Source organism: Scardinius erythrophthalmus (assembly GCF_964197995.2).
Source record: "Scardinius erythrophthalmus genome assembly, chromosome: 14".
In the NCBI taxonomy this organism is placed as follows: domain Eukaryota; kingdom Metazoa; phylum Chordata; class Actinopteri; order Cypriniformes; family Leuciscidae; genus Scardinius; species Scardinius erythrophthalmus.
Window position 1 is genome coordinate 33,052,575 of NC_138234.1, and position 26,435 is coordinate 33,079,009.

General features: G+C 36.8%; 1 protein-coding gene across 1 annotated transcript; it reads left to right on the forward strand.

Moving 5' to 3' along the window:
- The first annotated feature begins 1,575 nt into the window (after positions 1–1,575).
- Positions 1,576–20,157, forward strand: LOC308702001 (uncharacterized protein). Its single transcript, XM_081384551.1, has 5 exons — positions 1,576–1,852; positions 7,235–7,549; positions 10,583–10,864; positions 15,870–15,986; positions 19,058–20,157. Exons 2-5 carry the CDS (start codon positions 7,417–7,419, stop codon positions 19,126–19,128), a joined length of 603 nt encoding a protein of 200 aa, XP_081240677.1. The 5' UTR covers positions 1,576–1,852; positions 7,235–7,416; the 3' UTR covers positions 19,129–20,157.
- Positions 20,158–26,435: the final 6,278 nt, after the last annotated feature.

Consider the following 26,435-nt stretch of genomic DNA (forward strand, 5'->3'; position numbering starts at 1 on the left):
AGTGTGTGAGATGTAGAACAAGAATCTGGTGGAGTTTGCAGAAAACAATTTGATTTATGAATATTTTTTTTTAAAGTCTGCCGACACCATGCGCATACACATTGAGCTTACCACGCAACCTCGTGTAGACGCGCAATATGTTTTTAAGCGCAGATGGCGTGACCGCAGGATGAGTAAGTACTGCACTCAAGTCCTTTCCCGTTAAAGCAACGCGAGCGCGCCTCATCCGCTAGGCTAGATCAGTGAAGATCGCCCCTGTTAGAAACACCATCATGGGAAGCAAATGTATCTTTTGGATAGGCCTAGTCCTCACTTACTGTAAGTGTTTGCATCAGTTCTTTTGAGCGTTAACATCGACAATATCACTTTACGTTCAGACTGCTTTAAATCTGACTCAAGTTTCTGAACTAAACTTTTCAGATCGAACAGACTTAGCCTACACTGAAAAGAGTAGCCAAGAGTTTTTGTCGCTTTGAGCTCATTGTGATCTAATAATGACACGAGCTAAACACTGTTGCCGAGTGTAAGTAGAGCAATATCACACAAAAACTAATTTAAAAATGTGCAATAGTGATCTGTGACATTGTTGAATATAGAAATTGTTTGAGTCTATTTGTTAACGAGGAATTTGTGGACACATTAAAGTTTTAGATACGGGGCTGAATGAAACCATGCTGCATAAAAATAGACTAATGTTTGCGGATTCAGCTGATGTGGTGAACTGCGTGATATCCCGACAGTGTCCGCTAGTTTGAGAAGATGAGCCTCTCCCGAGTTCGGCTATATCGGGCTGCAGTGCCAGTGAGGGTTGGGGAGGAGGAATGAAAAAAGTGCAGCCAAGACGGGCAGTTCAGATCGCAGATTCTCAGATCGCTTTGAGAGACCAATACTTCGAGTGTAACAATATGAGCCAATGTCAATATGCATCAGCTGCTCTGCCTCGCGAGCATAGATGAGCAGGTGCGTCGCATCTTTGCTCTTCGCTTCGGGTTCGGACTTAGGAGCTGAGCTGTGGTACTGTTCCTGCTCTGCAATCTTATCTGTGTTTAAACTTCTATAAAGAAGAAAACGAGTCTGATTCTTCAAGAGAACTGGTGCTGGTGTTGGTGTTACAGCGCTGGCCGCGATCTCACAGAGAGCTGACAAAAATGCACAGCAGGTTTTTCAGGTTAAAAAACGCGAGCGGGGCACAAAGTAACGCTTTTTGACTTTCTCAGTTTGTGTAAATCTACTTAGGGTTCAGAGTATTTATTTTTCCCCACATTGATTTCACACATGTCTTGTACAATTATGTGTTTTTTGTTTTATTAAAGCTCCACTATGTAACAATTTTGTAATAAAATTTCCGAAAATAACTTGCACAGTGTGATATATTTCCTCCAGTTGTGTACTTACAATATCTCAAAAGTCTCCAAAGATTTTTTATTTCAGAGAAATTCCGATTTTAAATAACTGGCCGTCCCGGAAAAGAAATGTCGCCTCTAAGTGACGCAATGTCCGCTCTGTCCTTTATTTCCGGTGTGGACCATGTGATCAGAGCCCGTCTACATTCATTCTCTGATGTGATGTTCCACCACACCGGAACATCACATGGTCAAATGCGGAAGTGGTGGTTAAAGCGTTATCCATACTGTATGGTTATAGCTGTTATGGATCACGATTACTCTTTGGCGAGTATTGAAGTGCCAACAAAGCGAAAGCGTCCATATTCGGATACACGCAGACTGTGTGACAAACGGAGGAATAAAACCGGATAAATATCGGCCAGGCGTTTTCGAGATGGAGAGAGCTGCGCGACAATCTTGGACTTGACAGACAGAGACTCTGCTCTCGCGAGTGTATTGATAGACAGGTAAGCAAATCAATTATTTTTTATTGTACCAGTAACATAATAGTTACAGTAAACATGATTTAGGCAAACGCGCGGGCGCGTTTTGATGGATTTTCTCCACATTGTAGAACTATAAACTTAAATTACTCCGTCATTTATGGTCATACAGAAAAAAAGAAATATAAAAAAAGATTCTGTGATATTTCTACTTTTGTATGTGTCCACTTACAATCAAATCAAAACATTGTGCTTCCTCTCCGCCTCTCCGTCGCGGTGAACTTTTTTTTCTTGAGCACGTCTAGGCTATAAACTGAAACAAAACTCAGCGAATACATTTATGAGCCATACACCTTTATAAACATTTAAGTGTGTACTTTTAATAGATATGAATTACACCACATGCCTGTAATAATATAGCATAACATTTCACGTTCCTTGCAGTTCATTAATTATGATGACATAAAATAATACGATCAGACATACAGGTAATACAAAAACGAATAAAGGACCTCATCCGTGATCATGATTCATTAATTCCATTTAGATACATCGCTAGATGGTGAAAACGCATTAAAAACCATGTCTATGTTAAAAACGACATCTCCCATCGTCACCTCCTTCATAGCGTCATCAAGCTTCGCCTTTGTTATTGTTGGAAACTGCGCCCTCTTGTGGTCAAATACCAAAGTCACATACTGGAGCTTTAATACAGTATATACTTTTTTCTTGATATACTGCGAAAGAATGGAAGTGAAATGTGACAACCCAGATAGCACACGACTATTTGATGTGAAACCTACATCTGGAAGACGTATTTTAAAGAGTGTTTGCTCATCTGCAATACGTCTATAGGACGTTTCTGTCAGATGTCAAATAGACGTTTAGAAGATGTCAGTTTAACATACATTCTAAATCATTCTAAATCATTACATCTTAAAGACATCTTCTAAACGTCTATTTGACATCTGACAGAAACGTCCTATAGACGTATTGCAGATGAGCAAACACTCTTTAAAATACGTCTTCCAGATGTAGGTTTCACATCAAATAGTCGTGTGCTATCTGGGAACATGCCCCATAGGTGGGGTTACATTGTAACATGTGTGGGGCACATTGTAACATAACATATGGCAGCTTAAAATGCTATCTGATCTTATCAAACAAACATACAAGACAAACTAAAATATTTTCTCAATAAAATACAATTATTAACTTTTTCATATAAAATAATGGCATTTTTAATAATTAAATATAAACTCATTTTTGAGTTTAGACTACGAACACAGGAAAGCACAGCTATACAACATAGTTTAAAACAAATAAATAATTAGTAATTTCTGAACATTGACTCTGTCTTTATTCACCTTTTTCTCATGTTTTCTCAATAGAATTAATAAAAGTATAGAATAAAATAGCATATTTCTAATTGGGGCACATTGGTAATGTGTGACAACATGCCCCCGCCTGCACAACTGGGATTTAAACCAGTGTCTTCTGCTAGTTAGCGAAGCATTAAAGAACTATATCAACCGTTAAATAACATATTGGAGATTAAAATAATATCAGATTTGTCTAATTTTAAATAAACACAAAAAATAGAGATGAAAAATTAACTAAAGAAATTTACTTTTGCTATAATAAATGTCTATGGATATCTTCCAAAAAATTTTTAAATAATTTTGGCGCAATTTTTTCTCTATATAGTGTTGATTTGGCAACTAGTAAATACACCAAGTTTCGTCATTCTAGCATCAGCATGTGTGGATTTAAAACAAGTGTGTTACAACTAGCCCTGCGTTACGTTGTGCCCGGCTCTCCCCACACAGAACGAAAAAGCCGCCTCTCACTGCAAAAAACGTGTCAGGTCAGGTGTGATCGGGGCCTAAAATAGTTGTGATGGTGAAATGAAGCTTTGTGAAGCACAGGGCTTTTCCCCTCAACTGTATGTAAAATGGTTCCTTACTCGAAACTTTTTAACACGATGCACACTAACAACATTTTGTGGTCAAAAGCTGCCTTTCTGTCCCAGAGGACCCATCCATATTTTGATTGTTTCATGTAAAAATCAAGTTGTGCTCTGTAAACCACAAAGCAGTTGAATGAATCCTCATAATTCATGTGTTAGTGTTGATGTAGTTCTTACACAATGTATGAACAAACGAGTGTATGAATGAATTTATGAAAAGAAAAAAGAAAAATACATGGGATTTTTATGAATCTGCTTTGATCTACAAATGCAGCCTTATTCACATAAACTTTAGCCTCAGTCTTAAACCTATGAGTTCATTCATAGGCAAGGCTCATGTAGGCATATATAATGATTTTTAAAAAAGAAAAGAAAATTATTATGGAATGGTGAAGTGTTTGTGAACTGGGGTGCTGACATTTTAATATGTGGGTAATTTAAGAAATTAAAGATTTTTATTAAGGAACAGGGCTTGTTCAACAGTGTGAGGGCTAAGTCTATTTCTTTTTTTATTTACTACTTCCCCTGCCTTTGAGAATATTCTCTCACATGGGAGTGAGGAGGCAGCAGAGGTGGACGAAGTACACAACTTCCTTACTTGAGTGAAAGTATAGATACTACTGGTCAAATATTACTCTGTTACAAGTAAAAGTTGTTTTTACTTAAGTAAAAGTACAGAAGTACTCGTTTTTAAAAGTACTTAAGTATAAAAAAAGTAAATGTCAATGCATTGTTTTATTATTGTTGCATTGTTGTGTGTAATACTTACAGTACCTTATGCCTCTGAACCTATGCCTGCCTACCTACCCTCATATCAATATCAAATTTATCTCTAGAACACAGTTCCAGTAGTGGGATTGAATGTGAGATTTAATAAGTGCACTCAATAACACCCACAATGGTTTCGGACACCCAAATGGCTGTTCCCTCAAATATTGCCCTATTTAAATTTTTTTGGCTTTTAGTATGAATATGTTAGCCTTGTCTTTCAAATGTAGTGAAGTTAAAGTAAAAAGTTTCCAGAAAACATAATACTCAAGTAAAGTACAGATACTAAAAAAGTGTAATTAAGTACAGTACTCAAGTAAATGTACTTTGTTACTGTCCACCTCTAGGAGGCAGGAGTGGATAAAAATTATTTCAGGGCAAGACAATTAAGATTGAGGATAGACACCCTTTTGAGTAGCCCAGAAATGCAGGGGATCTTCTGTGCATGGAATATCTGGATCATTGAGGTAGCGTTGAACTTCAACTGTGGCATTTATTTTTATTTTTCTGGTTTCCATAACATGACCATCCAGTAAATCCCACAAACCTTTGCCTGCAAAAGGATAGATTAATACAATAAACGTTTATGGAATTCAATGTATTTCTATACAATAGCTACATTCGTGATCCATGCCAAAAGTAATCAAACATATAGACGCACACTCAACAGAACAAACAGTATCTGAGTGGGTTGCATCTGAGGCTCCTGTTGGCTTTTTGGTATTTGAGAGGGTGCTGATGGGGTGTTTTGGGCTGCTTGTATGATTGCAACACATTCATCCAGTCTGTGCATTTGACTGGCTGCAGCAGCCTTTAGTTTTAAAGGTGACATATTATGCCCATTTTCATAAGATGTAAAATACTGATAAAAACCCCCAGATCATTTTAATTTATAAAATGGCATGTCACAGCCAGATATGCATCCATATGTCCACATAATGAATGTGAGGCTTACAGCTCTGGCCTTTTTCACCTCTTCTCTTTGCCCTCCTTGTATTTTTCCTCAGCCATTTTCTTTAATGACAGGTGGGATGGAATAATGTAGGTTGGATCCAACATTCCTACAATCAATCCCATCAATCATTTGTTTTCTGATTCCTGCCATACAGTGAACTATTTAAAATATAAGTGAAGTATTACATAACTATGCACTATTTAAGATAGCCTACCTCATCATAAAGACAGCAATTGACAAACAAATAAATGACTGATCAGAAGACTTATACCTTGGTTGCTAGTAGCTGTTGGTCTACTTCCAGAAGATGTGTTTTCATGTTTATATCTAAAATGTCTCAACATTGAGGATGTGTTGTTATTATAAGAAAGCTGTTGAGAACAAATTAGGCACTCAACCTACAGAAGGAGGCCACATGAATTAATTTAAGTCTTCATATTATGTAGGATTATTATTTAAGATAATATATTTGAAAATGCATTAAACTACACATGTACATATTTATTTATATTACAAGTAATACATTTATTTATATATTATTTTAAAATCATATTCGTATTATAAATAATAATAATTAGCTTACTTTATTTGTTAATATGACCTGAAAATGCTGCCAGACTTCTGAATGGCCTCTTTTCTTGGCTGATTCCATTGCTGAAAATTCAAAAGAGCTCACTCTGTTTCAGTCTCAGTTAGTCTCATAGACATAGATTTCAATGGAGAAAAGTGAAGTCAATTAAGCTAGTGTTATACTTTCTGTATAACTAGCAGTGGGTGCGTCAGACAGAGTTACGGCACGCACGGAGATGAGAAGGGCATGCATGGACTTATCTAACTCTGGGGGATACGGTGAATAAGCTAAAGTCCCAAAAAGTCGGTTAAAAACGGTTAAAGTTCCTTTAAAAACACATTAAAAAAAAGTGTTTTTAAGTGTTTATTTTCTTGAGAGATAAAGTTTTTCTCTAAATTGTGTGAAGCCATGTCTTGTTTAAATTAGGTGTTTAATTCGTCCCACTTTATATTAAGTATATTTAACTAAACTATGCAATAACATTTAAATTAATTTGATAATGCACTTATTGTGTATATTCATGTTTTTACATTGTAGTACTTATATTTAAAAATACCTGCCTGTAATTACAGCTGTAATGAATTTCTGTAATTACAACTGTAATTATCTGACCCTTCACTTACCCGTTAACACCTCATTAAACCTACCAACCCTAACTTTACCCATATCCACCTCAACAGCAGCACAAGTGTTTTACAATACATCAACACATTAAGTACATTGTACCTAACGATTACTATTTTGAAGTACATAGTAGCTAAAGACCTTATAAAAAGTGTGAACATTTGAATAATTATTAAAACATAAGTGCATCATCACACATGAAAGATTCAATTAAATTGTTCCCATTAATGCGTAAAAATGTCAAATTCCTTAGTAGAAATTTTGTGTATTTAATGTATTTATTTTACTTATGTATTTAGTATGTATTTGTCTATCACTGTACGGTTTGAACCATAATCATAATTCACTCTTCTGCACTAAATTACACTGTTTCAGACTTTGAAGATACCAAAAGTGCGTACATTTTAAATGTCAAACAGTTTTACATTTAAAGATTCATATAGTTTAAAACATCTAACCCTTGAGAACATGTTTTTGTACTGATATTTAATCTCAGCTTTTATTGATTGTGTTTTGCAGGTGTGTTTGTTGGGGCAGAAGAAGTGACGGCAGTGGAGGGACAGCCTGTAACTCTACCCACTGATGTACAAGAATATCATCAGATCATTTGGACGTTTGGACCTCAGGGCCTTGTAATAGCCAAATGTAGGCAAGACCCCAATGAGACTCCATCATGTGAGATTTATTCATTCAGAGATACAATGCAGATAGACAGTCAGACTGGATCTCTGAACTTCAGTAACATCAGCACTGAACATGCTGGACTTTACAATCTACAGATCTTCAACAAGTCTAAAAAGTCGGTTCAGAAGGAATTCAGTGTTAGCGCTTTTGGTGAGTAAATTCTACAATATGCTCATTTGTTTATCTTTTTTCTAAATTGTTGTTATAGTTATTCAGTTATTAGTTTATCATGCATTCACTTTAAAAGATGCTGTAGTTATGGATGGCAGCGCTGTCCAAAAAATGAATTCATTTAATATCTTGGAAAAAAAAGTATTGTTGGAGAAATAAAAATTAACCATAGCTGGTTATGTCTGTTTCTCAAAACTGCATTAACTTTGTCACACGTGTTCAAACCAAATTAGTTCAATAATATAGATAGAACTGATGTTCATGACGTCTCAAAAGTATAGCTTATGATAATGAATCGGTTTGAGATTGAATTCATGTCAGATTGTTGCTGTAAATAACAAGCATGGTATCTGAGGTCTACTTTGCTATTTTTGTTCACTGTTGTTTTGCTTTATTTCTAAATGTATGATTACGTTGCGGATTCTCTTATGTCGTACTCCCTAGACTTCATCCACACACACTCTCTTCAAAAACAGCTCTTGATTCTCGTGACAAACTATAAGATGTGCAATGACATTTGTATATAAATGGCATGAAGGATAGAGCTCAAGGATGGGCAACTTCAGTCCTTCAGTCCTGCGGAGTTCAGCTCCAACCCTGATAGAAACTCGCCTGCTTGTATAGTCCAGGCAAAGTAGCGTTTTACGACAGACTAATTGTCAAAGAATTTTTTGCAGCTTAGATCATTTCTATGAGGTGTCCAGAACAACAAAGTCCTAAGAAATCCTAGTTGAGGAAATATGTTAAATTCTCATCAATCCGAGATGTGTGCCAATAAGGCCAGGCAACAATACACCCCAATGGGTTTTTTTTTTTTTACTTTACTCCTATCAAAATGAAACTTTACACAATGAAAGTACCTATGAAAAGTAAAAAAAAAATTGTATTACAAGTTTCTTTGAAAATGAATTTTAATATGCAAATGAGCTATACACTAATCGAATATGCCCAAAATACACCCAAATAGGCTTAATTTTTTCCTTTACTACTAACACAATAAAACTTTTCATAGTAAAAGTATACATGAAAAGTTACTTTTTTTTGTATGACAAGTTTCTTTTGAAATTAATTTGAATATGCACATGAGCACCACACTTATTGAATATGTTCTAATTTGCATAGGCAGAAACACCATTCATATGTATGACAAATACATCGGCCCAATCTTCATCCAATCATCCTACTGCCAATGGGTGATGGCAATGCTGCTTTTAGACTGGCCTCTAACCTGAACACTGCCTGGCTTGGTAGTACCTGCCATGGGTATACTATAACCCCCGCCAGTATAGTCTTCAGGGTCACGGAGGCACACAAGCCTCCCCACCACAACAAGGTAGCAACAACAGGGGAGGTTTCTTTTTGGTGTTTTTTTTTTATTTTTATTTTTATTTTTTTAGTTATGGTTAGCTTTAACTAACCTATATATTGCTGTTGCTAGCTTCTCATAACACTGCAAATACTTGAAATGCTGCAAGGTCCTGAAATACTTGCTAACTACAAAAACTGCCTGTAATCTCGTAATCTTACCAACAATACCAATCATTTGTAAATCTACTAGCCCAAAATGTAATCTCACCACGTTACTAATGACTAAGATGGCTATTCTGACTTTCTTCTAATGTTATCTGTGGGGGAATGTCATTAGGTAAAGCTTGTTCGCAAAAAAAAAAAAAAAAAAAAAAAAGAATTTAGAAAGCAACTGGAGCCAATCAATTCTTAGGGTCATTATAAGTCTTATTTTGGCAAGTGACCCAGGTAAGTGTGGCAAGTGACTTCAAATTTATCGTGTTTATGCATAGGTTAACTTACTGAATGGACATGAATGTGTTAGTTATTTGGCCCCTGTTATTTCTACTTGTGACCTTATGGTTTCTTGGCCATAAGTCAATTAGGCCTAGTGTTGAGCTCATTTGCAAATTTAAAATTGATTTTTCAAAGAAACTTGTAAAACAAAAATGTTACATTTGAATGAACATACAAATGTTCATGTATACTTTCGCTGTGTGAGGTTTGATTGTGATAGGAGTAAAGGAAAAAAAATAAGTCCATTAGGGTGTATTTTGGGCATATTCGATTAGTATATTGCTTATTTGCAATATTCAAATTCATTTTCAAAGAAACTTCTAATACAAAATGTTTTACTTTTCTTGTAGACTTTCATTGTGTAAAGTTTTATTTTGATAGGAGTAAAGGAAGAAATTAAGCCTATTTGGGGTGTATTGTTGCCTGGCCTTATTGGCACACATCTTGGATTGATGAGAATTATACATATTTCCTCAACTAGGATTTCTTAGGACTTTTAGTATGTTGGTCTGGACACCTCATAGAAATGATCTAAGCTGAAAAAATTATTTTACAATTAGTTCTATTTTTGGCTTCAAAATGAGTTACTTTGCCTGGACTATGTAGCTTTCTAGTAATCCTGAAGCCATTGATTAGCAGGTTCAGGAGTGTTTGATCAGGGTTGTAGCTGAACTCCAGGACAGTGGATCTCCAGGACCGAAGTTGATATAGATCATACCGAGATAGATCACACTGGATGTTAGTTTGCATATTTCGTTCAAAAGCTACATGTCATAAGAAAATGTGCTTATAACCACAGCTTTTGGTAAAAACAGTCCTGGTCAATTAATTGTCTGATAATTGCCAATTTTGAGAAAATCAACTGATTACTGATGCCCGCTTGACTGATGAAGTGAAGTGTTAGATGTCCCATGTGTCAGTTTCAGAATCTAAAGACAATGGATAATCTAACCTTTTTTATCTCAAAAATTTTAGTGAGTAAATATTGAGTATAAGTTAATATTGCATGTTGTATTAACCAGCCTATGTCTTTTTACTGATATCAGAATTGCTTATTGAAAAATATTGCATTGTTCAACTGCTATTTTCCTACTACAGTTCATTATTAAACACTTTATCCAAATTTATTGCTATATAGACATATCTGTCTGCTTTATTTCACGTTGAAGCCTTCTCTCAATAATGCCGGTATATCTTTTTATTCTCCAGCTCCTCTTCCCATTCCCAAGATCGCCAAAGACTCGGAAAGATCATCGTGCTCAAAATGTGTCCTGCAGTGTTCAGTGATGAATGTGACACAGGCGACTCTGTCCTGGTATGAAGGAAACCTTTTAATCTCCTCCAAACCTGTCTCTGGTCTGAACAGCAGCAGTTTTCTGCCTCTGGAGCTGAATGATCAGGATATCAGCAACTACAGCTGTGTGGTGAACAGTTCAATCAGCAACCAGACTGAACAACTCAACATCAAGGAACTCTGTCCACCATGTTCAGGTATGCAGCAACCACAGCAGCGGAAATGACCTGTTCAAATATAAGGATCAGAGAAACATTGGAAAATGTCAAACTAGTTGTAAAATATTTAAAATATGACTATTGTTAGACTGCTTGTATTTTTCATGTGCTGATAAGGCTAACACTGTATCCACTCCAATCAGTATTTTATGTTTTCCGTAGCACACTAATCTTGGTTCTAACTATTAGTTATAATGTCTCTGGTTACTCAACGTAACCTCTGTTCAATGAGATGAGGGAACGAGACACTGCATCGGTAACTGATGAAATGGGGAAACATCTTTCTCAGAGAATAATGAAGTCTTATTGAATCAGAGTTTAGGTACACTGGCCAATGGCGTTCAATGAATGAAATGGCGTCTGACTCTGTGGCTATGTAAGACAGTGCTGAATGTCACTGCCTCAGAATATTTAGACTGAAGCAAACTGAAGCTCACAAAAGGCTCTAAGCTGAGTAGCATGGCATCATGACGATCCCTTTCAAGTTTGCTCCACTCGACATTACATCAGTAGCTGATGATTTGGGGACTGTATAAATCATATCTTGTTACAGTGAAGCTGCTGGCCATGCCATGAGTGCTTCACACAACGGGAAGATGCTGGTGCTATTGTAAGAAATTACAATAACGTGAGCAGCGGAAACACCAGTACTGATATATCAATGATGGAAATGTGGGTGGGTTAGGGACATCAAGGCAGTGATGGCGGGATTCATAAATAACATGAACACTGCTACATTATGCAACAGTTATGAAGAAGGCTGAACATCCAAATTATAGAATCTTGTCAGCAGCCATATCACCCTGTAGCCCAAGACTGGTTTGCCCACTGAAGCTAAGCAGGGTTGAGCCTGGTTAGTACATGGATGGGAGACTCCTGGGAAAACCAGGTTACTGCTGGAAGAGGTGTTAGTGAGGCCAGCAGGGGACGCTCACCCTGTGGTCTGTGTGGGTCCTAACGCCCCAGTAAAGTGACAGGGACACTATACTGTCAAAGAACACCGTCCTTCAGATGAGACGTTAAACCGAGGTCCTGCCTCTCTGTGGTCATTAAAAATCCCATGGCACTTCTCGTAAAGAGTAGGGGTGTAACCCCGGTGTCCTGGCCACATTCCACCCATTGGCCTTTGCCAATCATGGCCTCCTAATAACCCCCATCCTCTGAATTGGCTCTATCACTCTCTCTCCTCTCCACCTATAGCTGGTGTGTGGTGAGCGCACTGGTGCCGTTGTTTTGTGACTGCCATCGCATCATCCAAGTGGATGCTACACACTGGTGGTGGTTGAGGAGAGATCCTGGCATGATTGTAAAGTGCTTTGGGTGTACAGTAGTACATATGAAAGCGCTATATAAATGCCTCATTCATTCATTCTATTTAAAGGTGAACCAAGTAACTATTTTACCTTAAAGGGTAAGTTCGGTATTTTACACTTAAAGCCCTGTTTACAGATCGTTTCTGATGAAATAGAACGGTTAAGATTAAAATTTGGACACATGCTGCTGTCCCGAGAATTTGAGGTTTCTTTCGCTTTCCCCAAAACCTCTAGAATGGGTGTATTGGTGCACTGGGACAATCCTTCATAAAACGCATTAAACTTTCGTTTACAAAGACGTGAAACTCACCGAGTCGTCAGGGGTGTTCACTGATATGCTCACTCAAAAATCGCTGCAAAAGATGCTTTCCAACAGGTTTTATCGTAGTTTTTGTCCAACTCCATTGACTTGTATTGAAAGAGCTGTGTGAGGTATTACTCCGCCGCTTCTTCTTCTGCTTCTTCTGTGTATTCAATGAAATGCCAGTGGTTTGCTTGCAATTGGCAAAGGTGCATTATCGCCACCAACTGGGCTGGAGTGTCTATCATTCAAGCTCTCAACGGAAGAATCTACGGATGTGAGACGTTTGGAAAAATAGATCCACAGTTTTACAACGAATGGTAAAACACCTGTTGGAAAGCATCTTTTGCAGCGATTTTTGTGTGAGCATATCAGTGAACACCCCTGACCACTCGTGAGTTTCACGTCTTTGTAAACGAAAGTTTAAAGCGTTTTATGAAGGATATGTTCGAGTGCACCTATACACCCATTCTAGAGGTTTTGGGGAAAGCAAAAGAAACCTAAAATTCTCGGGACAGCAGTATTTGTCCACATTTTAATCTTAACCGTTCTATTTCATCAGAAACGATCTGTAAACAGGGCTTTAAGTGTAAAATACCGAACTTACCCTTTAACTGAACAGCTTCGGAGTCATTGGAATAGTTATATGACATTTTTCGAGTTGAATGGTGGTTGTCTCGCACCCCCCAAGCGCCTGTGAGGCGAAAAACCACCCTTGCAACTTTGGGCCGGCGGGCCGGGCGCCTCAGCGTCAGGAAGTATCATGTGATATCAGGTCTCGCGATGTAACAAATTGCTTTACGGCATTGCACACATACACTATCTAAACATGTATATGCTAGCCTTCTGTGTATCATACAGTACATACCTCAGTGGGGATGGCTCCGTGCGTTCGCCGGGTTCTTTGAAAACAAATGCACATGACCAGCGAGAGAAGATGGGAGAGGGGAGAGTCGCCAATGAGTTTTGACGACAGTGTTGTCAAATATCTATTCCGAAGCTGTAGGGGGAGCTCTAGAGAGAAACCCGCGAGCAAACAGCGAAGAAATCGGCAAAGCTGCATAGTTCTGCTTTAAAACAAATGAAGAGCTGCTCAGAGAGCCTTAAGTGTCTAGAGTGCTCAATGTAAATATGCAGTGCACACACGGGTCAGAGCACCTGGAGAGCATTTCCCCAACAGCCGAATCTCCAGGATGAATGACTGGCAAAGTTATGATCTCAGACCTCTCTCCATGTTGAGAGCACCTTTGGTTAATCCTTCCTGGGTGTAGATTAACTGATTGCGGCTCTACACAGTGTATGTGCCACACTTTCTCCACACATGACCAGGTGCAGAAGCCACTCTGCCAAATGCTTGATACGTCCATTGTGACTGCTGTGCATCGGGCAACTTGTCCCATTGCTAAGTCCTGATAATACTGTGTTTGATCACACTTTCTATTAGGTGTCTTTAACTACTATGCACTTACATTAAAAAAAAAAGTTGAACACAGGACCTCTCGTACCCGAACTAAGAATCATACCCCTATAATGTACTTATTGTGTTTATCCTGGCCCTAGTAATACAATGGCTTTGTCAATACTGACACCTATTGGTCACTTTAAGTAATTAATCCGCCATTTGGATGTCAGACCTCATTGTGCAGAGTGAATCCAAGCCCATCCTTCTTTTTTTCCTTTGAAAAAGCACAATCTGTGAGAGATATCAACATCTTTGTTAATTTGTGCTGCATTTTAACCTATTGGTCTTTAGTAAAGAGAGTTTGATCCTGACTTCTGTCTACGACCTTTACTGGGGATTAATTTTGCTTCCTGCCAAAGAAAAATAAGAAAATACAAGCTAAGGGAAGAAGAGTATTCATCTTGTATTGCAAAAATACTTTTGCTGCTATTATTGCTATTGGTTTGCATGCCAAGTATGATGTGGGACACGGGTCCCAGCCAAAGACCTTTCCGTTTTGAGAGCGAGTGGCATTTTGGCCACTGAGTCTTTGGTCTCACAGCTGGCTCAAGAGCTCTGCAAGGGGTTGAGGTGAAACTAGATGACTGTCTATCACACTTCAAGCGTGAACAGAAGAAGATCAAGAACGTACCGGTGGAGCCTCGATGAGCCCCTGAAAGTCTCGATGGAGTCGCCAAAGTGGCCATTCGGACTTGAAACTCTTTTCTAAAATATTTTTTTGTCTGATTTATTCAGACATTAATGTATTGCAAAGAGAAAAACAACCAAAATAAACGAGTGTTTTCTCTGTGGAGGCATGGGTAGCAGAAAATATAGAAAATAATAAACTGCAAAAAAGAAAGAAATTTTTACAAAACTAGAGATAAAATATGTCTGCACAGACCCTATGGCCAGCTTCGACTCATCCCACCATATGGCGGCGTGATGTATCCTGATTTCTGATCTTCATGCAGAAGGAAATGGATGAAATATTTTAAAATATTTATATCTGACTTGATGCAGCCATTCGTTCTAATCACACCATGTTGGTTCGTCGGCCAGAGGAAAAACCCCCGACTGAGGGGGACTCTTGAAATCGTACACTTACTACTCATCCTATAAGTTTACTACTATATTGATGTTAGAATACTACATAATATATTTAAAGTAAATATATTTAAACATTACTTGAGTATACTTAATAAAATTAACTTGAATACTTCTTTTTCGGAAGGATAGCTAGCCACCGAAACCAGCTTCATGCTACAGGCCGATGGTGGAAATGAACAAATTAATCACAAACTAAACAGCTCAAAATTGACAGTCAAAATTAAATTGTTTTGGAACACAAAATGATCTAAGAGTGAAGCAATCATTCTTTTTAAAGCTGAACCTCCATGTCTGAGGATCATTATTAGAGGATTTAATAACTGCTGGTCTGAAAAGAAGGTGATTATTAATAATAAAGATGAACAACAGTTAATTGTAACAAATAACAAAAAATATATGTTTTTACTGGGAGGGACGAAGCGCTTTCCCTTAAAGAGTATATGTTAAAGTGAGTTGCTGTAGACATGTAACAAAATGTGTGTTTGTTCATAAAATTTAGTTAAGTTCGTTTCTTGGAAGAAAATAATTATAACTACCTTTATTAATGTTTCTTTGAAATGCGCAGTAATTTTAGGTGTACTGTAAATTAACAGTATCGTGTTTAAAATATGACACTGTTCATGGACCTTCTCTGAACTGAAGATGTGAGAGATCTTGTATGGAAATACGCATCACTGGATAATCCCCAACAGGTTCATAATGACCCATGCAGAATTACACAGAGATCGTGTATTATTATTATTATTTTTCTGTTGTCTTGTTTTAGACCTCAGGTTTTTCAGGGACTATCTAACCTGCATCTCTCTTTGTTCATTACAGAAACAGGTCTGGGCTCAGGCTATAAAGTACTGATATGTGTGGTGCTGGCGCTGGCGCTGGCGCTGGTGGGTGTTGCAGTTGTGATTTACAGGAAATGTAGAAAAGAACGACCAAAAGGCAAGTATTACCTACAGCTGATACAGATTGTGTGAAAGTAGTCTTTAAACATTTGTCTTTACTCATACATTTAGTCATACTTTATTTATTTATTTATTCCCAGAATTGTAATAGATGAAAAGGTTTTATCTATTTTTTTATTTTTATTTTTTTATTTATCCTTTATTTAACCAGGAGAAGCCCATTGAGATTAAAAATCTCTTTTGCAAGGGAGACCTGGCCAAGATAGGCAGCAGAATTACATCACAACATTACATATGTACAAGACACACAAAGAACATGAAAATAAAAACAAATAAATTAATAGAAACAGTTAACAGATTCCATTGTGGAAAGGTGAAAAGTTAAAATTTAGCTTCTCCTCCCATCTGTTGTGAAATGTTAACATTGATGCAGATTGTGTCCAAAATCTCACTTGTTTACTCCTTTACTATTTACAATTTAGTGAATGTCACTACGTGAAGAAGTGTAAAATTAGTGTATCTGAAACAGCTCAGACAATATTGTGCTCTTTGTGTTGTGTCCTGCATGATGGGACACTTCTCAATCTGAACAGTTTGTATAATTCAGTATAATTCTAGGATTACATAGTCAATGAAGTAAAACACTTAGGGACGGTTTCCCGGACAGGGTTTAAATTAAGACTGGAGTAGGCCTTAATCTAGAATAGTTAATCGTGTCTTAAAAAATGGCTTTCTGTAACACAGATTAAGTACGGATTAGTTACACCTGGACTATGGAGTCCTGAACTAAAATAAACCAGATTAATTTAAAACCAACTGTGCTAATCTGAATTAGCATGATAGAGGTTGCCTATAAAACATGGAATGAACCAAGAAAAGCTTAAAATTGCATGGAACTGAGAAGCAAATCCAAGGAAACAATGGAATCGGAAAAAGACTGCAATAAAAATAAAAATTACTAAACAAGAGAAAATTATTAAGCAAGCTAAATAAAAATAAATAAATACATAAAAAATAAATAAATAATAATAATAATAATAATAATATATATATATATATATATATATATATATATATATATATATACACACACACACACACACACACACACACACACACACACACACACACACACACACACACACACACACACACACACACTGCCGTTCAAAAGTTTGGGGTCAGTAAGATTTTTAATGTTTTAAAAAGAAGTATCTTCTGCTCACCAAGGCTGCATTTATTTGATAAAAAAACAGTAATATTGTGAAATATTATGAAAATTTAAAATGACTGTTTTCTATTTTAATATATTTTAAACTGTAATTTATTCCTGTGATTCCTGTACAAATTTTCAAAATTATTAAAAAAAAGAATAGAAAATTCAAAAGAACAGCATTTATTTAAGATAGATTATTTTCTAACATTATAAATGTCTTTACTGTAACTTTTGATCAGTTTAACTCATTTTTGATGAATAAAAGTATTGATTTATTTGATTTATTTCCCCCAAAAATAAAATTTAAATTCTTACTGACCCTAAATTTTTGAAGGGTAGTGTTTAATGTTACAGAAGCTTTAGATTTCAGATAAAATTTTCTTTCTATCCATCAAAGAATTTTGAAAAAAATGTGTACACAACTGTTTTCAACACTGATAATAATCCGAAATGTTTCTTGAGCATCAACTCATCATATTAGAGTGATTTCTGAAGGATCATGTGACACTGAAGACTGGAGTATTGATACTGAAAATTCTGCTTTGATCACAGGAATAAATTACACTTCACTATAAAGTTCTGTCAACTTTATATTCACATAGAAAACAGATGATTTACATTGGAATAATATTTCACAATATTACTGTTTTTGTTTGTCTCACTGACACCAAACTTATATATACACACACACACACACACACACACACACACACACACACACTACCGTTCAAAAGTTTGGGGTCAGTAAGATTTTTAATGTTTTTAAAAGAAGTATCTTCAGCTTAATTTTTTTTTTCTTTTTTTTGTGTGTGTGTGTGTGTGTGTGTGTGTCCAAGTAATACACGTGTCCACTTTGAAACACAATGTTAATCTGAAGTTAAACCTGCCTCCTGGTAGGTTTAATTTAAGCCTCGATTTAGTCCTGGAGTAACTCTAGTCTTCCTCCAGGAAATCAGTTTATTAAACTCTGGACTAAACTAAATCTAGGACTATTTAAAGCCTTGACCGAGAAAGCAGATTTCTGTTAATCTGGTTTAAAGGGCAATTTTAGTCTATGATTAGGCTTAATCTCTGTTCGGGAAACAGCCCCTTAAAGGCATAGTTTACTCAAATTAAAATACTTTCTCATCCTCATGTCAGCAGACATGCTTGTTTTGCTTCAGACCTAAAGGCTGCAACACACCACAAATATATATTATTATAAATGCTAATAGTTCAGTAACAACCCCGAATGAACAGATGAAAACAAAAACCAAATGAAAGCCAAAGTTGTAAAATTAATTATAATCCTCTTATTGTGCAACTATTATTATACAATTCATTCTCAGCATGGAAACAAAGAATACAAAAGAATATAAAGACAATAAAATAAACCTCAATTATTTCAGCTGAATTCTTCTGTTTTGAAGGTGATTAGCAAACTGTAAAATCATCTAATTTAAGAGACTGGCTCTGAAATGTCACTTGCGTCTGGAATACTTCATTCTGATTGGTCTATTGCAGCATTTAGATAGCATATTGCAGATATTTCCTAATATTCACCATCATCAATGGCAACACTGTAAATCAGAGCGCTCATCTGAACTGAAACCGGCTCTTATTTCATCTCTCATATCACACTGCTTTTCATACAAACACAACTGCCGCCATCTTGCATCTATAATTTCCTCAGAATATGAATATAATGTAATATTATTGCAGTGTTAATCTATTTGCTAATCTGATTGTAATGAACTGTTTTAATGAAGCACTTCAGGTTTCATCGTCCAACAGCTGGTTTGAAAAAATTGGCGCTTTGCTTTTTCGACCTAATTTGATAAACCTCAAACGCTTCAGAAAGCCTTGGTTTCCCATCACTAATTTGTTCTAATGTTCTTATATTTTTATTGCAGAGGTTGCCTGTCATTATGAGAAGAACAGAGGAATTGTCTCCAGTTTAATCAACATTAATGAAGAACCATGACCTACCTATGACACTTGTGTCAGTGAACACTGTGTCAGAGTCAATGATAAACAGTCAAATACATACATCCATTTATGTGTTGCGAATGCACAAGGAAGAGGTGTACTCCAAGACGCAGAGACCTACCCTCGCCTCCACCAGCGAGACACCCACCATCTTCTTCGGTGTCCTCTTACACCTCAGCCCATTCAACAATCCCTCCAATAGAGAAATGATCAGTGTTAGGTTTGAGGCAGGCGCTAATCACTGCAGACGTCCATTTTTTAGGAGAATGAACAAAGCCTGGTTGTATGACTTCTTAAAATCAATAAATCTTCTCCAAAATCCACTCCACCCTCCAAGGCCGCTAACAAAGCTAGCAAGAGCCGTAGGGGCCCGAATTCACATTCTAAAAAAAAGGTCTCCCTCCCTCGCAAGACCGGGCCTTCTTTGAGCATCGGGCTGCGGCAGTAGGCCTTCAGCAAGTCTGGGCCGCACCCCAGATTGCACTGCTGCAAGGCCCCACTCTCCTCTTCCCTCTGCCCAGCGACACACTGCAGCTTTCCCCAGGCCTGCCGCCTCCCTTGATGAATTTTAAATTAAAGTTAAAATTGCATGAATTGTTTTTAAAGTCTTAAGTGGGTTGTCGCCTTCATATTTGACGGAACTTCTACATGTCCACACACCTGTCAAAGTACTGAGGTCTTCCGACCAGATGCTCCTCGATGTGCCCAGATCTAGGCTAAAAAACAAAGGTGACAGAGCGTTTGCAGTGGCTGCTCCTAATATCTGGAATAGTCTTCCAATTCATGTAAGAAAAGCTCAGACTATTGAAACATTCAAGTCCTTGCTTAAGACGCATTACTATGCTTTGGCTTTCAATTCTAGTTGAGCTTTGATATCTTGACCTGTTGGTTATTTTGTTTGTACTTTGTGTGATATTTTCTGTATAATGTTTTTTTTTTTTTTTTTTTGTGGGATCTTGTGAAGCACTTTGGTCAATTATGATTGTTTTTAAATGTGCTATATAAATAAAATTTAACTGAACTGAACTGAATGCCTTCCTCTATGAAATAATGTGCATTTGTTATTGAAGACAATGTGTGGAATTTGTAGTATTTGGAATAAGCCACAGGTATTACCGAGCATATACTTTTTACTCAAATATAATACACTTATGGTATATTGCTTGTAAGTTTTGAAGACACTCGCAATGAATTTGTAATGTACTTGTAACACAAATTTAAAGTATGCTTTATATCACTAATCAAGCATGTAATTAGTCCCTACACAGGCATATAGGCCAGTTTAGCACACAAAAGTTTACTAAATACACTTAAAGTTTTGCTTTACTACAATTTAATTACAACTAAAATATACTTTGTACAAAATTAGTTGTTTCAAAATAGCACACATCAAGTTAACTAATCACTAACACACTTGAAGTATACTGATAATTAGTCTGGCTGCAAGTATAGTTAGCATATACAGTATTTTTTTCACCAGGGTGTATAAACCTTAAACAATTTAATAATCAATTTAAAATGAATTTATACCTATGATAGCCACATTGGACCAGCGGTTTGGAAAATAGATGAATGGATGATTCAGCTGTGGACGCCATCTTCTGATCAGACACAGGAATTATTTGGCGTGTGACACTCACAGTGCATTATGGGTATTATCTGCTTTGTCCTAATTCAAAGACTGCATTCTGTAGCAAATTTTCTCAAAAGGGAAATATGAATAATTAATCAAAACTCTTTATAATTATAAATATTTGGATCATTTAAGAATTAACTTGATGAAGCTGAATTCATATTACAATCAATTAATCTTTTCATCCAGCGATCACTCAGTATTGATCGTCTATCAACTCTCACAAAGGATATTTTTCCTGGTCACAGCAAAATAACTCTTAGCATGTAAGTTTGTTAAAGGGACATTGATTTAAAAACAGGGACCAGAAACGTGAAATATGCACAAAAGTTTTATTTAACTACAGTGAGGAAAATAAGTATTTGAACACCCTGCTATTTTGCAAGTTCTCCCACTTAGAAATCATGGAGGGGTCTGAAATTGTCATCGTAGGTGCATGTCCACTGTGAGAGACATAATCAAGAAATCACAATGTATGATTTTTTAACTATTTATTTGTATGATACAGCTGCAAATAAGTACTTGAACACCTGAGAAAATCAATGTTAATATTTGGTACAGTAGCCTTTGTTTGCAATTACAGAGGTCAAACGTTTCCTGTAGTTTTTCACCAGGTTTGCACTGCAGGAGGGATTTTGGCCCACTCCTCCACACAGATCTTCTCTAGATCAGTCAGGTTTCTGGGCTGTCGCTGAGAAACACGGAGTTTGAGCTCCCTCCAAAGATTCTCTATTGGGTTTAGGTCTGGAGACTGGCTAGGCCACGCCAGAACCTTGATATGCTTCTTACAGAGCCACTCCTTGGTTATCCTGGCTGTGTGCTTCGGGTCATTGTCATGTGGGAAGACCCAGCCTCGACCCATCTTCAATGCTCTAACTGAGGGAAGGAGGTTGTTCCCCAAAATCTCGCAATACATGACCCCGGTCATCCTCTCCTTAATACAGTGCAGTCGCCCTGTCCCATGTGCAGAAAAACACCCCCAAAGCATGATGCTACCACCCCCATGCTTCACAGTAGGGATGATGTTCTTGGGATGGTACTCCCAGGTGAAAAAAAAGTGCACTAAAATACATTTTATTTAAGTGCACTTAGTACACTTCCATAATACACTTTCATAATGTACTTAAAGTGCTCTATTTTCGACACACTTATTTTGCACTTAATATACTAAAAGCTTATCTTTAGTACTGCTTAATATAAACTTAAAATCATCTTAGTGTACTCAATTGTGCTTTTTTGAGACACACTGAAGATGAATTTCAGTGTATTTTTAATATACTATTTCATATTTTTAAAAAATGTATTTTGTTACCACTTTAAGTATAATTGAAATCATCTTTAAATACAATAATAAACTATTTAAATTATAATAATAATAATATTAAATTATATACAAATTATACTTAGAATGTATTCCTAGATTAAAAAAGTGCACTAAAATACTTTATTACACTTCCATAATACACTTCCATAATGTACTTAAAGTGCTCTATTTTCGACACACTTATTTTGCACTTAATATACTAAAAGCTTACCTTTAGTACTGCTTAATATAAACTTAAGATCATCTTAGTGTACTCAATTGTGCTTTTTTGAGACACACTGAAGATAAACTGAAGTGTATTTTTAATATACTATTTCATATTTTCAACAAATGTATTTCGTTACCAGTTTTAGTATAATTGAAACCATCTTTAAATACAATAATAAACTATTTAAATTATAATAGTAATATTAAATTATTTACAAATTATACTTAGAATGTATTCCGAGATTAAAAAAAGTGCACTAAAATACATTTTATTATACTTCCATAATGTACTTAAAGGAGTCATAATGTAGAAATTTCACTTTTCCACGAGAATCAATGTATGTTATGATTGCATAATGATTGTACACTGGCCGGGAAGCCGATATTTAAAAGTGAAGCGTTTGTTTACCTCAGGGTTTGTAAAATAGGCCACGTGCACGCGCACGAAAAAACGAGATTTTGATTTCTTCCCCTTCTTGACGTCAAGACGGGGGAGGATATCCCAAATATGGACACCGCAAACCTATGCCGCGGGAAGCCCGCCCCTCTCCCCCTCATATTCAGTTTAGTCGACTCGAGAAAGATGGAGAAACCGAGTGTAGCCTACACCTGAGATGCTCTGGGTGACTGCCACAAACAACATGCAAATGTGTTTTATCTACCAAAAACGGACGAAACTATCAGGGAACAGTGGAGGAAATTCATTTTTAATGACGCTGTCCCAACAACTCTTTCAAGTGGCGTATCGTTAGGTGTGTGTGCTAAACATTTTACACCGGATCATTTACAAATTTGGGGCAAAATCAGGCGAACTTGGCCTCGAAGCTCCGTTTGGGAAAAGGTGCCATCCCAACCATCAGGGACTTGCCAGAAATTGAAAAGGTAAGTCTGTGTTTGTATTGCTCTACTGTGGTTAACAAATAGCAGCTAACTGCTAATGCGGCTATTGTATGTAACATTACCTGCGAGATAAACACGGGGAATGGACTATACGAATGCTAGCCACATCTTTCCACTTTGTTTTACACTAGCAGCTACAGTAGTGACGGTACAGGAGTCCATGCTCAGTGGCTAAAACTGTTTAAATGCAAGTATAACATCACGTTGCATGTCTAAAGAAGATAAATATTGAATGTCTAAATAACCATAACGTGAAACAAGGCAAAAACACCACATGATAGTAAAAATCTCAAAACCACTGTAAGCTAAAAAAAAACAAAAAAAAACTACATCTCCGTTAATGTAATCTACATTAAATAAAAGGTAAATTTATGTGGGAGAAAATAGCAACACACGTTTTTGCTCATTACTGATGTTAATGTATGTCTCAGTCAAAATGATTGTCTTTACCATTCAGAGACATCTTGATGTAGACGTCCTTCCATCGACTCTACATCTTCACTTTCCAGCTCTGGTTCAGAGTCCGGCTCAAACATGTACGGTTGAATCCCATATGTCGCGGCCGGGTTCATTGACACTTTGCGCCATGATGTCATTGTCAGTTTGTAATGATATGCTAAAGAGTTACCTGCGGTGTCAACCCCCTTCCTTCCTGCAACCAATCAACGCGCCCCTCATTTGCATTATTATAATGACCGTCCACGACAGCCAAAACATCGCATCAGATCTCGCGAGACAATAATGCCTTAAGAAATAAGGGTCTGAGGGGCTCTGTGTTGATTTTTTTTCCACTTTTCTTTTTTAGAAGTGCCTGAAAGACTATAATAGAGCATTGGGTACCAAAGTTAAAACAACATTATGACTCCTTTAAAGTGCTCTATTTTCGACATACTTATTTTGCACTTAATATACTAAAAGCTTACCTTTAGTACTGCTTAATATAAACTTAAGATCATCTTAGTGTACTCAACTGTGCTATTTTGAGACACACTGAAGATGAACTAAAATACGCTTTTAACATACTATTTCAGCTTTAATTTATTTTATTTTGTTACCCCTTTTAGTACAATTGAACCCATCTTTATTGCATTTTAAATACACTTAAATTATTTAAAATTTAAGAATATATAATATATACAAATCATATTTATGTATTGCTCACATTTTTTTTATATAGTAAATCATTTCAAATATGTTTTAATACTGTGAACAGTACCTTTATAAAACAATTAAATATGTTAATGGTGTATTAAAACACATTAAAAAAATGTATAAAACACACACTTTGAAAGCTAGTAAGCTTTAATGTATTACCCAGTGTACATCAGTACAGCAGCATATGTAAACTGTAAAAAAAAATACATTAACATAAAATACAGTGATCTGCAGAGGTATTATAAACAACAACAAAAAAACTAACTTCAATAAACCCAACTAGTCAATAAAGTGCAATCATTAATAGCTGCAAACAGTTACAGTACTGTTACTGATTGGTCTTTGAGGCTACGTTTACACGGAAACAATCTGAAGAGAAAACGCAAAAGTGATCACATTTTATTCTGCGTTTAGACGAGCGTTATGGGGGGGGAAATCTGCGTGCATACGGTGACGCAAAAGTGTGTGAAATTCAATGTAGTATGCACTCCAGGCGGCTAGGTGGCAATGTGAAGCACTGATCTGTGCCTTCACTGTCTATCAGTGATGCGCGGGTTGATCCGAAATGAGCGGGTGCCTGCGGTCACCCGCGGTTACGAGTCATCCAAAAATATTTTTAATGATATTCGGGTCGCGGTCGGTCGGGTCGTTTGAAATAAAGATGCCAATTAAACCTTTGTAATTTATATAGTACGAGAGAGCATATGAGCGGAGTGGAGCGGTGAGAATCTCCGCTCATCGCTCACGGAACTGTTCACCCCTCCGCTTCTCCACTCAAAGCTACATCAGGCCGCTCCGCTCATCATCGCTCAGCGCTCAACGCAGTTTGCTCCGCGCTCCACTCAAATCGACCCCACTCGCTCCAAAAAAGGAAAATAATCTACATGTATATCACTTTTAGCTTAGACCACAGCCTTACCTCCTAAAGAACTAATGAGCAACAACAACATTTTTCAAATAAACATTTTTCCTAATACAAATTAGGCCTATGTAAGAAGGAATATATAGCCTACACAAAGTCCTGTAAAATTAAACGAATAAATGGGCCTAATAATATAAATAACAATTATATAAACAAAAATATAGCCTACATAATTTTTTTTAAAGTAAATTTATTAGGCCAGAATTTTGATCAGTGAACTTTTGCGCAACACGCACGATTAAAATTTAAATGGGCTTTTATCCATTGTGTACACAAACTGCTGTAAAATAAAACGAATAAATGGGCCTAATAATATAAATACAATTTATATAAACAAAAATATTTAAAAAATACATAAATGTTTTAAAAGTAGGCTAGGCTAAATTAACTATTAGGCCACCATTCTTATAACTGAACTTTTGCGCAGCGCGCAGGATTAAAATTTAAATGGGCTTGTATCAATTGTTTGAATATTATGCTATATTTAATTTACACTTTGTTACAAGTTACCGTATTCAATTTGCTAACCTTTTGCTTTCTTCCCATCGTGTTCACATAGCACACTGCATGTTTACGAGAGATGTGTCTTTTTAGATTCCACATTCGATGTCTCCACATTCGTTTTCTTCTACCACATTATAGTTAGTTTTATAGTAGGCTACACCTGTATGACTTCTTATTTTCCTTTTTGAAGTAGCCTACTTTTTTAACTCCATTATTGAGCCGAATTTTGACTGAAAATAGAATCCATCTTGCTGTCATCAACAGTAGACTGAGTCAGGCTTGAATGAGCATGCTTCAGAATCGTGGTGTGCGCGGAGCGAAATTGGAGCGGGAAACAGGGCGACGCTCCGCAAGTCCTTTTAAAAATGCTGCTGTGTCCAAGATCCGCTCGCTCCCGCTCCACTCCGCTCACATGCTCTAGGCCTACACTTTATTGGCTGGCACGAAGATGACACACGAGCTCAGTCTGCAGAGATGGAGGCGGCAAGAGAAAAGTTGAAGACTGGGGAGTGGAAGCTACTTTTAAAAAATGCGGGTCAGGAAGCGGGTCGGGTACAATATTTTCTTCTCTTTTTTTTGCGGTCCGAGTTGCGGGCGGGTTAGTTGAAAACGTCGGTCGGGTGCGGGTTGTTTATACATTGACCCGCGCATCACTGC